Here is a 15,488-nt window from a genome sequence, read left to right as displayed (position 1 = left end):
GCTTGCTACTGTGGTAATAAATACTAAAAAAGAGAATAAAATAAATATCATAGACAACAGACTTGATTTTTTTTGGCGTTTTTAAAGACAATGGTGCGGAACCCTCTGGGTGCAAGACTCCGACTCGCACTTGGCCTGTTTTCTTATTCCTGTCTTCGATAACTCGAAGTTTCAAGTATTCTCACACCCCGAATATTAATTTTATCGATATTCGAGTGTACATTATAGAAATATTGTGTTTGAATAAATATATTTTAACAGTCCAGTAGCCCCAAATCTACTTTCGTTTCAAATAAGGACGTCGAGGGTGATAATAGAGTACGAAAAAGAAATAAGCAGTAACAAAAAGTAAAACGCTCATAGGATGCGGGTTACTTGAATATGGTGGTTTTATTTTAGTTAGTGTGGCACGGGATACCACTGAAACTTCTATGGTTTAAACGAGCGCATGGCTCGTGTGTTAGTACGGTTGGTAAAGAAAACCAGGTTTTGTAAGCACGTTTTTCCCATTCTTACGCGATAGAAGGATATTTCAAAACCACCATTTTCAAAACATTTATAATGGCACGCACTACAATATTAATGCTTGGAGAGAAAAGCTGGGGTTTTTCATTTATACGTGCGTTTAAACGATTTTCGTTAACAGAAAAAGACAAAATAATAAAACTTATGCAATCGCCCAATGCTATGTGCTTTCGAAAATGAACCTTATGTGCATTAAATAAAGTAGATATTTATAATGGCTATTAAAAACACAAAATCGTTAATTTCAAAATGTAGATATCAAACGCAAATGCATCACAGGGCATACTTAGACTCATTCACGATATGGTTGCATATTGCAATATAATTTTATATAGAATTTTTAACTATTAATTTACGTATTTAATGGTACGTGCATGCGTTCACGCGGACATTTCTTAAAACACATGTGAAGAGTAGCCTCAGGTATATTAAACTCGATGCCGTCCAAGTAAAATGGGTCTATTGTCACTCGTCTTAAGAGTCACAAATCCCGTACTTCCTTTGAAAGTTCTACCAAAAGCTTTAGCTCAAGAATTGTAGGCAAATTTGAGCTTTAAAACAATTAGTATAAGATTTATTTTACTCTGATGGTCAAGTATTTCGATACTCGAAAACGTCTTCTCTATTGCGAAACAAGAATTAAAGGAACGGACAAAACTTATTGTGCATTAACGTAAAGTCGTTCTTAATCTTTAAGATTATTCCTGGACTGCAATCTCACTTCGTGCAGTAAGATGTTCAGGTTTAGGCAGTTATACCCCTAATCGGTTTCTACGCGACATCGTACCGGAACGCTAAATCACTCGGCGTCAAGTCTTTGACGGTAAAGTGGTTACTTCTTAGTGGTTACTGTCTGAGGACAGAAACGTCATAACAGACAAGAACAAAGCAATTGCAGATAGCCTGCTGAAGATCCTGGGACCTCCCTCTTATAAGTCACAGAGCAATAACCACTGCGCCCTGAAGCAATATGCCGTTAGTAGAATTATACATACATGACAATCATGCATGCGTATAAGACAGAGTGTTATTAAATTATCATCAGCAATACAAACATCACACATAACTTGACGTTTCGAAAGAGTAATTTTGTGTTTTAGTAGAAAATTTTGAATAAATTAATTTTTTTTTTTTTCTATTCCACAACAAGTTAGCCCTTGACTGCAATCTCGCCTGTTGGTAAGTGATGATGCAGTCTAAGATTGTAACGGGCTAACCTGTTAGGGTATGGCGGTTATACGCGACATCGCACCGGAACGCTGCATCGCTTAGCGGTACATCTTTAACGGTAGGGTGGTAACTAGCCACAGCCTTCCACCAGACCAGAGAAAATTCACAAATAGCCCCTGCTGGGAATCGAACCCGGGACGACCAATTTAAAACCACAGCGCTCACCGCTTCGCCAGGAAGGTCGTATAAAAACCTACTCTAGGCTGAAAGATGCTGCGAAATTTTTAACATAAAACCTTACAATTCTAGAACTGCCTCTCTCTCTCTCAACCTAAGCCTATAACTTCCCACTGCTGAGCATATACCTCCTGTCTTATAGGCGAGAGGTTTTCACATCTTATACCCACCACGCTTTTCCAATTTGGGTTGGTGGGTAAAAGCCTCCTTCCACATATAAATTTTACTATTCGCGAAAAGCTTCGACCAATTATATCACTTACTAGACAAGATATACTGTCTGTGAAAAATAAGTTCACATCAATTAGTTTTCTCACGAGGCCGCAGTATTCCTAATTTAAAAAAAAGCAATAAAAAAAAGTAATATCGAGGCTTTTGTGACATGACATGGCTTACAGGCGCATGACACTAACACCAGCGGGACTTTGCAGTTGTTTAGATGCAATGGATTTCCTCTCACCGCCATGGAAGCCAATAAAAATAACGGAATATCTTATCATAAGGTAGAACATACGAGTATGTCATATTAAAATTTGGAAAAAGTATTTAAATAAAAACTTGTTCCATACATTCCACAGATTAGATTATTTCTCTCACGAAACCTTTTGACAGATGTGACATTGGTCGTGTTTTATAAGAGCCGGATTCTACCGTGCATATGAGTACAAGTATTTAAAAAAAAATAATAGATGGCAGTTTTATTAATGCCGTTTTTGTGCCGTTTGACTGCATTTTTTTTTTGATAGTAAAATTTTCAATGCACACTAAAAACTCTAAATTTTATACCAAATAAACAAAAAATGGATATTTTTTTATGCACCTTGTTTTAAATCTTAGCGCGACTTCCCGCAAAAAGTATTTTATTTACTCAAAAGGAGTTTTCAGTCGAAATAAGAAATTAATGTAATTGTTAAGGAAGCAAAATTAATTATTATTCAACAAAGAGCTCACACTATACGTGTGAATATCATTAATCTGTGATATCGTGAATGAGCCTAGACAGCCTCACACAGACGCATTGCGCGTGTACAATGTGTAATATTTACGTGTGTGCGCTGTTCTCCGGCGACAGCGGACGATAGCAGCCCACGCGCTCGCACCCCGCCCCTGTGACGTAGGGCCTCACTTAATACACGACATTCATACCAATAACCTACCCCTAAACAGCGGCGTGCATAAAAGTATGCACAGGGTATGCAGACGATACAAAATAAAGAAAATCACCAGTACGATTTAAAAATAAGGTAGGCTTTGTATAACTCTTACAATGCCTATCCTTAAGTTTTTAATGACTCGTAATGGAGATTTCCTTCATTTTATAACATATGCATACCCTGTGCGTACCCTCTATGCACACCACTGCCCCTAACCAAAATCCAGCCGCTGAGAATGCGTTCCTTACGGTGGACAACAATAACTTTTTGTAACAAAGAAGTGTTGATTTAAAAAAAAAATATTAATGTAAAATGACGATACACTGAGAAACCAAATACATGTGATTCGACAAAGTCGCGTATTCGGGTCAGTGACCGCACGATAAAGTCGTGGTTGTCGCTCTGTTGCGATGTTACGTTACAGAGTAGTAATAAGTAGAGTATCTATTTAACATATAGGATATTTTATATTTCACAAACTATCGCGTTAAATATAAGTTGTAGAACAATAGTTGTTAGTTTTAATGTAAACAACTAAAGGCCGAGAGCTTTCTGGTATATTTTATGTGACCCTGTATAACTGGAGAACCTCACTTAAAAGTTACATCTTCTTTTCAATATCGACCTTTCAGGAACGCATTCTCTAAACGGCCAAGCTATATATTACAAGGTCATTTTGAAAGCGGGTACAAACACATTTCCGAGAACTAATATCACTTAATACTCGATTAAGAGAAGTGATTATATTTTTGAATTAAGGTTACTTTTACTAACCTAAAGAAATTCACAACCATAACTTATCAAAGACGTAGACGAGTTAATGTGTGTGTGTAAACTGTTGTTTTAATATTATCTAGGACTTTAATCTTTTTGTGCTGCCATAGTGTTGTCACGCCATATGACTTTAAATGTAATAAACAGCACGTTGAAGTTTGAAAAATTGAAGTATTGAACCCAAGAAATAGTTATGGGGCAAAAGTTTTTCATTGTGATGTTGATAGAACATGCGGGGTAAATAAACAATACCAGAAAGCTCTCGGCTTTGGAGTTCATATCATATCAACTAACAATATTTGTTCTAAGACTTTTCACAATTGAGTATTAATATATTTCATACAAAAAAAAACCATGTGATTTCTCTAAAGTGCCATTCCACTGCGAAACCAAATACATATAATCAGCGAAACAGTCACCGTAGTCCACCGTCCATGTTGGTGCTCGCAGCGCACGCGCAACAGAGTCGTGTTTCGCGCGCGTTTGCCGATGTGACATTACAGAGTAGTAACAAGTAGAGAATCTATGTAAAATATTGAATGAAAAGTCGTTACTATTAATGTAAAAAACTACATCTAGCCGAGAACTAAGTGGTATTATTTATTTTATTGTATATAAATGACCGTGAAAATACACGTTTCCAAAGTATTAACACAAAACAGAAAAAAATCTAGATTGTTAAACTATAAAATGTTGGAAAAGTGCAACTGCTGAGTTTCTTGCCGGCTCTTCTCGGTGGACTCTGCCTTCCGAACCGGTGGTAGTTTCACTACAAATAGATTGATTTGACGTTTCAAAAGTGCTTATAAACTAGGCCTCCTTGAAATAAATAAATTTTAGAATTTTAATTTTAATTTGAATTGGAATTTGATTAAAGCGGAGCTAAGTCACGATCTAAATAGCTCGATATTTTTGATAACCAAACGTCAGTCTTTTATATAAATACACCAATTCTTATCATTAAATTTAATTTTGTAGGATAACCAAGTAAGGTAAGATAATGATTCAAAAGTGTCAAACTGATGGCTTATTTATATTCCTTCAAAACGTACATAATGCGTTGCTTAGATAAGTTACAGTAACTAGAAGTATTACCGAAAGTTCTCGATATAACGATTGAAACCGTCACACAAGTTTTGGCGGGGGTTTACACAAGTTTCAGAAACTGTATACAAAATTTATATGTCCTTATTCAATTTAATAATATTGCCAATCCAATATACTTATCCCGATTTATCTACTTATATAAAATTAATTGTTAGGGCATAAACTTAAACGTGTCGAAGAAAGTAACGTCAAGAGAACTGTCTCTTCTCTTCGTGTGAGCGTATGGCAAACGCTGCGTCTCGACGCCATTTTTTCAATAGTTTCAATCGTTGTTATACCAAATTATAATACGCTTAGAAAACTCGTTATCGGTTTTTGAGATCGCTTTCAGATATCACTAATCTAAAACTAGTCCAGTCCTGGATAATTTTCCGGGAATTTATAAAATTGGTAGTTTCATATTATTTCAAAGTGTCGTATTTTAAATGTTTTCTTTGCTACCTCGTATCTATGCCATTCGAACCGCCATATTGGAAAATCGGCGCCCGTACGCTAAAACTATTAATTTACAAAAAAGGTCACGACATAGATTCAAACAAACTTTCTCTACCTTTATTTACTTTGTTACATAATTGAACTTTATTTCAGATTCGATTATGAAATAAAAAAAAAAAGTAAAACTGTTTTTGTCGCCATTTTTCAAAGATGGCAGCGCTACATTCACCATGAAATCTATAATACCAATTTCTATCTACATAACCAATAAATTGGACTGTACCCCTAATTGTTTAATACAACATCGATTTTTTTTTAAATCATTTGACATAAGATCAGGGTTGCCACACGTATCGCTCTAATGAAATAAAATTAGATAGTTGACGCTAAAAATACTCTAGGAAAATTAATTAAAAACGGAGATTTAAGATCAACCATGTTCTTGTCAATCAATCAAAGCTGAATATTTTAAACTGATAATTGAAGGCTCTGAATGATTAGGGCGAGACAATTAGGTACGATCGACATGGAGACATTGTATTGTAAATAGCCCAGTAACCTAGCCGTTCGAAAAAGTGCTCTCCGAGGCACGGGCAAACACTTGGCATGAACCTAGGGCCTTGTCATGCATAGTTGAGCGCGCTAACCACCTATAGTAATGCAATATTTTATCACACCCATAGATAGCACTACATCGATCGTGTAAAATCCTGCCACTTTATGAGTCATACAAAAGTTTTAGGGTAGGCAGTGCTTTTGTGCATGTATGCAGTGCACGCCACTGATCGTGTAGATGTTATAAGACCCTTTCTCATACCTATAGTAAGTGTTTTTTTTTTTCAATTCAAATCATTATAAAAAAAAAACTTTTTCAACTACCGAATTCCAAAATAATTAATAGAATAAAAGGAGGTCACTCTATACGGCACAGAGATATTTACGGATTTTAACATTATATAATATATTATTATGTATCAGCTTAAGGTACGGAACCAATAATAATACCTTAATACATGCTATGTTTTAAAAGTTTGATAGACCGGCGAAGTGTGAGTAAGATTCCCGCACTGAGTATTAATAGTATACCTTCAAAATAAGAGAATTTATTAAGGTACTGTTGCCCGCGTTCTTCGTCTGCGTTTATAACGTTTTTCCACAAATCCCTTAGGATACGTTTGTTTTTCGTGGGATAATAAGTAGCCTATGTTACTCTCCGTCCTTTGAACTCACTCTATGCCAAAAGTCGATTGGTTGCCCATTTAGGGTGGTAATGACAAACAAACAAACACACAGTTTTTTTTTATTCCACTGCAAGTTAGCCCTTGACTGTAATCTTACCTGGTGGTAAGTGATGATGCAGTCTAAGATGGTAGCGGGCTAACCTAACCGAGAAAAGTTTTGACACTCTCAGGCATGCAGGTTTCCTCATGATGTTCTCCTTCACTAGCTAGTGATATTTTAATTTAAAACGCACATAACTCCGAAATGATAGAGTTGCCGGGCATCGAAGTCGGTCCCTACGAAAGGGAGGCCGAAGCCCTAACTTAATTTGTTTATTATATCCTATAATGCTGGGATGTTATTAGTATTAATGTTAAAATCCGTAAAAAAAATCCACTTCAAAATAACAAATATAGTAAACATAATATAACAACTACAACAAAACGTAATATACTATAATCTGTACATAACACCCTAATTAACTCGCGTATTATTAATTTAATTATTATGTTATTATATTAAACTAAAACGTGACTGCTATTATCGATTATTTTGTAATTATTAATAATACGTGTGACAAATATTTAGAATTATATTATTACATCCGCCTTTCCACAGAGGATGCCCTGCGGGAATAATTAATGTTCCACGGGTCTCTTCTCTTATGGCAGGGATATAGAGATTAAGCCCACCACGTAGCTTCAATGAGGCGGTTAAAACAGCCCTATTTTGGTGGAAGAGGCCTTGGCCTTTTTGAGGTACAACTTTACGCTCTTATCGCATAGATATTTCGTACACCGTGAAATAAGTGAACATGATATGACCAAAGTAGGTCTGGAAAATGATACAAACAAGAAAGGTCCGTTTAAAAGGGTAGCCAGTGCATTTATGCGTATATGCTAGCATATGGAGGAGGACTTTACAAGGAGCAACTTTAGTTTCTCGCACATAGATACGCACACAGTGCGATAGTGTATAAGATTTGACCAACGTAGGTCAAGAAAATGATACATATTATCTGTTTCAAAACTTAAGGGTAGACAGTGCATTTATGCGTATATGCTAGCACATCCTTGATGAAAAGGGCGCCCTTAGGCAACTAGTCGTTTTTGTGATCAGAAAATGGCCTTTAGGCCTCATTTTCACCGCAGGGCTTCTTTATCGTACAGTGCGTTAATTGCGCTGTCAATAAATCGTGTGAACTTGTATACAAGACGGTAAAATACCGGCCTTGATAAGGGCTAGGTATCACTCGACGACCCGGGGAGCCCGCTAAGCTATTTGAGTGAGCTCGGCCAGCTAGAGTGACCCAGCAAAAAGCCGTACCAGCGGCACTACTTACAACTTTTATACGAAGGTTCCGGTCAACTAAATACGGAGACAGATCCAAGAAGACTGGACTGTCATATAACACGCAAATGCGACATGCCTTGGCGTATTACGACCGTATCCGTAAACAAACTTCCATAGTATTCAACAACACCTATATACCGTGCCTACGTATTAAGCGTAGGTTTCCACGGCGGAAAACGTGTGTGAACAAGAGCGCTTTAGTCTGTGGCTACGACACTTTTAATATCACTGTCGGTCGTCTTTATGTTTTTTCTTCCTATTCTCTCCGAACTTTCCACTGAACTCTCTCCAAGAGGCTCTCACGTCGCCCAGAGAGAGTCTAGGCTTTGACACAGATTTGCATTTCTTATCTTTTTTACTAAATTCCTCGGTTTTAACGATTTTTTTACTTTCTACCGAATAATCCGGAGGTTTTTCTGTACTGTTTAGATATTGGGGGGTTTTTTCTATACCGATAGAATATTCAGTAACAGCCTGATAAATATTCGTACCGTCCAAATATTCCGGAGGTTTAGTACAAACTGAATCTCCATCTGTACATAGATTTGTTTTGAAGTAATCTAACGATTTATTAATAGAACCGGTATCTTCGGGATCAGATAGTTCATTATCTATAGAATATTTTACATCGTTTTGATCAATAGTATTAACTTGATAGTCAACTTTATTCGTAAACGTATTATCTGACTGAATATCGGTAAAGAAATCGCGTTTAATCGAGTCTGTATTGCATGTGTGCATATTACCAATCGGATGTTTTGATTTATTGATACATGAATCAGCGTTAACTGAATAATATTGAGGTTTACTTAAATTTTGACAAGGTTTTATAGTATTCTCACCATTGCTTCTATACACATTATAATCACATTCAGGTTTATCTAAACCTGTATTAACGGGCAGTTCAAATTGATTTGTATATAATTTTTTGTCATCGTCAAGAAGATGACTTGCGAATGATGATTTTCTATCGAGCCGTTCCAATTTGCACGTACACGATTCATTATTAACGGGGAAATTCGTATCACGTGATGCTTCAATGTCATCGGACAGAGGTTTTGAATGTACACCACTAGCTTTATCAATCTCAGTCCTACACATTTCATTATCATTGTGCTGTAGAACTTTGTTCGAACATAACTCATCATCTATATTTACAGACTGACTAGATTCGTCAGATTTACTCGACTCATTAAGACGTTCTTGCGTCTTCATACGTAAATAATCATCCAATTCTGGAGTTTTACTTTTACTGTTATCATATCGTGGGTTTGTATCTATCGTGTGTTCGCTGGCGTTAGTATATAATTTATCACCATTCGAGTTATCGGGTACATTTATATTCTTACTTAAACTAAAATCGTCGTATTGTGTGTTAGTATTAGAATTATCATTAACATTCATGTAAAGTTTATCATCGTCATTGGGAGTGTACTCGGGTAGGTCCGCGAAGTCGTCGGGTTTGCTCGTATAGGAATCGGGGTAGTCGTAATCTGTGTTATAGAGGTAGGGGCAGCGGTGGCAGGGCCGGTAGATGCGCTCACCCGAGTCCCAGTTGCCGTCGGGCTCCGTGTCGGGCTCGGAGCCCGAGGATGCGCAGGACGATAGTGACGACGACGCCCGCGCGGAGTGCCCGCTGAACGTTGACGACTCGGGCTGCTTTTGAATTATTAGTTCCACCTGAAAACATACATGTTAGAACTTAACTTTAAATCACCGAGAGTCTATAAATCTATCACACCCATGGTATTTGGAACAACGGGAGAATGGACGTAAAGTTAGCAGGAACGACTGGAGTTTTTGATATTTGTTGAATTGTATCGTATATAACGAAATCACCTGTATTATATGAGGTTTGGTTTTTAGTCATAAAAAAGTACGTTTTCTCAGTATTTATTTATTTTCTCTTTGCTAATTGGACTTTGCAAATTTTGTCTACGTCGTCCAAACTTCCAACTAATGAGAACCATCTAGAACCAAAATCATATTAAAATTAAAATTGTCGACCTGTGTGAAGGGGTTAACGATTTGGTCCGTTTAGTTGTTGTCCCTTTCTCTCTGGTCTGATCAGTCTCTTAGCTTCGGTCGTGAGTAGTTACCACCTTATCGATAAAGACGTGCCGCCAAACGATTAAACTGATTGGGGGTATAGATTTAATATAACTGCATTATCCCAAACAGGTGAGCCCGCTATCGAAATATGGACGGTATAAAGGCATACCAAAAGAGAATTCCACCAATTAGCTAAAACGGTTGGCGGGACCTCTTTGTCACTAAGATGTGCTATTCTTACGCTTTACTATTATCGAAGTTTGATAATAGACGGACTGATATTAACTGTACAACATACCTTAAAGTCAGGACTATACAATTTATGTTGTTTGTCTTTGTGCGCATCGTCCAACTGCCACTTATCCAGCGTCAGTTTGAACGTCTCGAGGTTTGGACCTGCGATGGAAATTATATGTTTTATCTATACAACGTGTAAATAAAAACCGAAATAATACTACCAATCCCAGTACGCACCTCTGACTTTTCTAAGTTATATGCGTTTTAATAACTAAAACATCAATTGCTTCGACGGTGAAGGAAAACATCGTGAGGTTTCCTGCATGCTTGAGAGTTCTCCATAATGTTATGAAAGGTTTGTGGAGTCAACCAATCCGCATTGGGCCAGCGTGGTGGAATACGGCCTTAACTTAAGGGCACGGGTCAACTCCCTCTCATTGAGGGAGTACCCGTGCCCTTAAGTGGGCCGATAAAGGGCTGTTATGATGATTATGAAGATGATGATTATTGACAACACAATAAACTGGGATGGGCTTACGTACTACCGCTTAATTGCTATCGAATTAATGATCTGTTAAAAACTCTTCTCCAAAAACATCAATACGTTGCACACATATCCGCTCGCGCTATAGTTAATACTCGCTTGAAGAACCATTTAATTTTACCATATTGATTTTAGACAATTTATTCGGTTTTCAAATTAATAAAAAAAAACCTTTTGGGGTAGCCCAGGGGAGCTTCTTGGCTCCGCTATTCCTTCGTATTTATACTAATGAACTTTTTGATAGTTATAGTGTAGTTGGCCGAGCTGTCAGCTGATGTGGTGATGATACTAAGGTTTGTTGAAACAGTCGCAATGAAAGACTTACTGTCGTCGGGCGCGGGCACCGGCTCCGCGCCGACGCACGCCGTCACGAAGAAGGTGTTGAACCAGAAGTGGAACAGGCGCTCCTTGCGCATCATCATCTTGGGCTTGCAGTACACGTCCACGCGCACGTCGCCCGCCAGCGGCGTGCACACCGCGGCGCACACGCGCGCCGTGGCCGCGCCCGCGCCGCCCTCGCTGCGCCGCAACTCGTGCGAGCCCAGCGACGCCTGCGACATCGACACGTCAAAGTAATATAGACTTTAAGCCAATTGTTTTAAAGCTCAACTTTGTCCACACAAAAATGCTTGCTGATCTGTCTAAAGAAAATTAAGAAGAAAGAAGAAAATTACAGAATTTGCTTTAAACACTTAAAAACGTATAGCTTAGGTCCGTTTTGTTTCATGACAGAATAAACGACATCTGAGTGTATGCCACTTATAACACCCTTGAACGTTTGTTCGGGCAAGATTAGTTCAAACTCTCGACTACTAAATGTGTCTTATCATTTGATACTGTACCTAGACATTCCGCCGCACGAACCTTCACGACAGAATAAACGGGATCCGTTAGATCAGTTCACACTTTGTTAGCTAAATGTGTTCCATAATTCTGATTGAACTGTTTCTGGACATCCCGTCGCACGAACCTTTACGACAAAATTAGCGAGATCCGAATGTATGTAACTGACCTTTAAAGTTTACTAAGGCAAGATCAGTCCAAACAAAGTTTACTCTGGCAAGATCAGGTCAAACTCTCTGGTTACTTAATGTATCCCATCATTTGATAACCGTTCCTTGACATCCCACTGCACGAACTTTCACCACAGAATTAACGGGATCCGAGTGTATGTAACTGGCCTTGAAAATTTACTCTGGCAAGACTCTTTGATTGCTAAATGTGTTACATCATTCTGATCTAACTGTTTCTGGAAGTCCGCTAAGTAGCACATGGCTCGACGGATGGGATCGGAGTGTAACTGACCTTGAACGTTTGTTCGGGCAGGATCTTGGGCTGCGTCACGGTGACCTCTAGCGTGCACTGGGAGCCCGTTAACGCAGGCGGTGGCGACATGAGCAGCTCGCGCACGTGCACTCGCGTGGCGCGGTACTCGAGCCCGCCGCGCACCAGCGCCGCGTAGTAGTCCACGTAGCGCCGCTGCGACGGGATCGTTACGCCTGCGAAAAGCGAATTCGCTTTACAAAATCAACTGGATGGCGCACACTATTATTATTAAATAGCGATAATAAGAGTCTTAGTAGTAATGCTTTCTGATTGGATGACATTAATCCACAATCTGCTGTCTTTACTAAAATTATAAAGAGGAAAGTATTTTTTGTTTATTTGTTTGCACCTAATAGGCTCCCGAAGTACTGGACCGATTTTAAACATTTCTTTGCACCCCAGCACTAAGTACTATTACTGTTGTATCCTTGTGCTTTTCCTATAGTGTTGTGTTGCAATAAAGTTTTTCTATTCTATTCTATTCTATTCTATTCTATTTCTTCGCCAAAAGAAAGCTAAGCTATCATGAAGTAACATAGGCTATAATTTATTTTCTAAAAGTTGCGAGATCCTTAAGAAAATTTCAATAATGTAACCCAAAGTAGCAAAATTTTACTACTCACTAAGAAAACTATTGATGATACATAAAAAGTATGCAGTACATTATTATAGTAGGCATTATAATTTATAACCTACAAAAAAAAAACCGCGAGGTAGTATGTCTGTCTACAATAGTTCAGTCGCAATAGCAGCTTTTGAGTTCTAAAATTATATTAAATCACCGGTGGCAACAAAAGTGGGTTGGTTACATTAGTATCGCAGTATTACAAGGTTTTCTGCGCTTTTCTAAGACGATATAATATAAAATAATAAATAAATACGACACTGTAATACACACATCGCCATCTAGCCGAAAAGTAAGCGTAGCTTCTGTTATGGGTACTAAGATGACTGATGATATTTTTAATGAATAATATACATAAATATATACTTATAATATACGGATAAAAACAAGCATTTTCCATTTGTGGGAATCGAACCCGCGGCCGCGACTCAGAAAGCAGGGTCGCTGCCCACTGCGCCAATTGGCCTTCAAAATATATTGACCTGATCACCAATTTATGACCGTTTCTAATAAGTCGATTGTTTGTATCCACTTTTTTTTTCAAATAAAGACTTTTATGTTTTGTTTTACAAAGATAAAATTATTATAAATATATTGCGAAGCTTTCAGTGTACCAATTTCTTTATATTTTCCACAGACGGATATAAAAAAAGATCACCTTTCTTGTCGTGCGTCCTTTTGTGCCCGTAAAACTGTAGAGCCATATCCGCCGACTCTTTCTGCCCGCAGTACAGCAGGTAGCAGCATACCATCGTACCTGAAATAAAATTGTTTAATCATCGAAGTAAAATGGATCTTATTCAAATTTGGTTCAAGCTCAAATTTGCCTACAATTATTTAGCTCGGGCCTGACAGAATGTTTGTTATACAATATACAAAAATATAACAGAAGTACAGGATTTCCGACTCTAAACTGAGCGCCATAAGGTTCGTTTCACTTTGACAATACAGAATTTATGACTCGAAAACGCCTCTTCGATTGCGAGCGTACTGAACGATCATCGCCGCCCATGATCATCTGCAGCACCACGGGAGCAACCAATGCGTTGCGGGCTTTTAAGGAATGTTTATCCGCCCCTTGCTTGATAACCCTAGATTGTTGTTAAGAAAAAAATAAGAAGTAATATTTTAAATCATTGCAATCCTAATATTACATTTTTGTTCAGTAGTTAGTTTATAGGGGAATATCATTGCTTTCTGTACAGCGGTGATACTTTCCAGTGGGTAGGACTTCGACTTCGCTTTCGGGGGTTATGTGCGTTTTAAGCAAATTAATATATCACTTGCTTCGACGGTGAAGGAAAATATCATGAGGTGACCTGCATGCCTGGGTCTACAATGTTCTCAAAGGGCCTGTGGAGTTTACCAATCCGCACTGGGCCAGCGTGGTGGGCTACGGCCCTTGTCATTGTGGGAGGCCCGGGCCCTGAAGTGGGCCGTTAATGGGTTGATATGATGATGAAGCCCACCCAAGAATCGTGTATTTCAATGTATTTTGCTAAATCATAGTAATTATAAGAATATGCACATAGAATTAAAAACAAACCGAACTCTTTTTCAGCCATTATTGCATGAAGTGCATTGTAACCAAAAACAGTGAAACCGTCCCGCGCACGTCTGACTTCACATCCGCGGAATGTTGCTAGCTCAGAAGATGCCCACCCAAGAATCGTGTATTTCAATGTTTTTTGCTAGATCATAGTAATTATAATAATATAATTAATTACACATAGAATTAAAAAAAAACCGAACACTCATTCAGCCATTATTGCATGAAGTGCATTGTAACCAAAAACAGTGAAACCGTCCCGCGCACGTCTGACTTCACATGCGGAATGTTGCTAGCTCAGAACCTTTCAACGTTTTAATATTTTATAGTAAACGTTTAGAACATAAGAGGTAAAATAATTACTCTCAACTGCTAAATGGAATGTTAAATGACTAACCGCATGTTCGAGAAACACTACTACAGTGGAGTGGGTGTTGATGCTTCAATATTAGTCGTGTTTACGGTTTCTGTTTGTTCTAAATTCTGTGACTATACAGTGTTCCATGTCGCACTTTGGTATGGAACACGTCGTATGCCAGTGAAACGCATACTTAGGCGTTTTTTTTTACAAAATCCTCCATTCACTATAATATAAATAACATTACACTACCACCCATACTTGATGCGGGTGAAACAGCGGGGCGCAACTAGTAAAAATTTATAACAAGTGAAACGCACACCAACCCATTGTACATCCGAAAACTTGTTCCTTTCATATCCGAATGGCTTCGAGTTTTTTACGTCCCTTTAGGGTTGACCGCGAAAGGAAAAAAAGGGAGGCGTTCTAAAGGCACCTTTTTCGAGATTTATGACACCGCGTGAAAACACCGAACGCTGGTTGGTAATTCTGCCAATTTATAGGTGGTAAAGAAATTATCGCACATTCGTTGGTACCGTAAATACATCGCACGCAATGCAATTTAGAGAGAACTTTTTTTTAAATATTAATAGCGGGTAAACGAGCAAGTTACAAGATTTCGCGCAGTAGAGGTCGCTCGAAATCGAAAAGTCGTAATCTAGTAAGTAGGTACTTGATAATCGAAATAAAAATAATTTATTCACATTTAGTTAAAGCTCAAATTTGAAAGAAAGAAATAGTTTTTTATTAGGCCAATAGGCACATATATTTATTTTAACATATTATATTTATTTGCCTACAATTATTTAGTTTGTCACAAA

General features: G+C 38.0%; 1 protein-coding gene across 3 annotated transcripts in view; it reads right to left on the bottom strand.

The window, feature by feature from the left end:
* The window catches only part of LOC120631178 (phosphatidylinositol 3,4,5-trisphosphate 3-phosphatase and dual-specificity protein phosphatase PTEN), a 77,543-nt gene that overhangs the window by 3,445 nt on the left and 58,610 nt on the right, over window positions 1-15,488 (bottom strand). Inside the window, exons 4-9 of one of the 3 annotated variants that reach the window (XM_039900646.1) lie at window positions 13,419-13,517; window positions 12,115-12,308; window positions 11,135-11,360; window positions 10,327-10,424; window positions 9,521-9,656; window positions 2,979-3,039 (exon numbers count right to left, since the gene is read on the bottom strand). In XM_039900646.1, coding sequence (XP_039756580.1) covers window positions 2,979-3,039; window positions 9,521-9,656; window positions 10,327-10,424; window positions 11,135-11,360; window positions 12,115-12,308; window positions 13,419-13,517 — 814 coding nt within the window. Of the gene's footprint in view, window positions 1-2,978; window positions 3,040-7,223; window positions 9,657-10,326; window positions 10,425-11,134; window positions 11,361-12,114; window positions 12,309-13,418; window positions 13,518-15,488 lie in introns of those variants that run through there. The other 2 variants (XM_039900647.1, XM_039900645.1) reach the window with 2 other exon arrangements.

Source organism: Pararge aegeria, chromosome 17 (assembly GCF_905163445.1).
Source record: "Pararge aegeria chromosome 17, ilParAegt1.1, whole genome shotgun sequence".
In the NCBI taxonomy this organism is placed as follows: Eukaryota; Metazoa; Arthropoda; class Insecta; order Lepidoptera; family Nymphalidae; genus Pararge; species Pararge aegeria.
The sequence above is the reverse complement of the archived record's forward strand: the minus strand, read 5'-3'. Positions and strand labels throughout refer to the sequence as shown.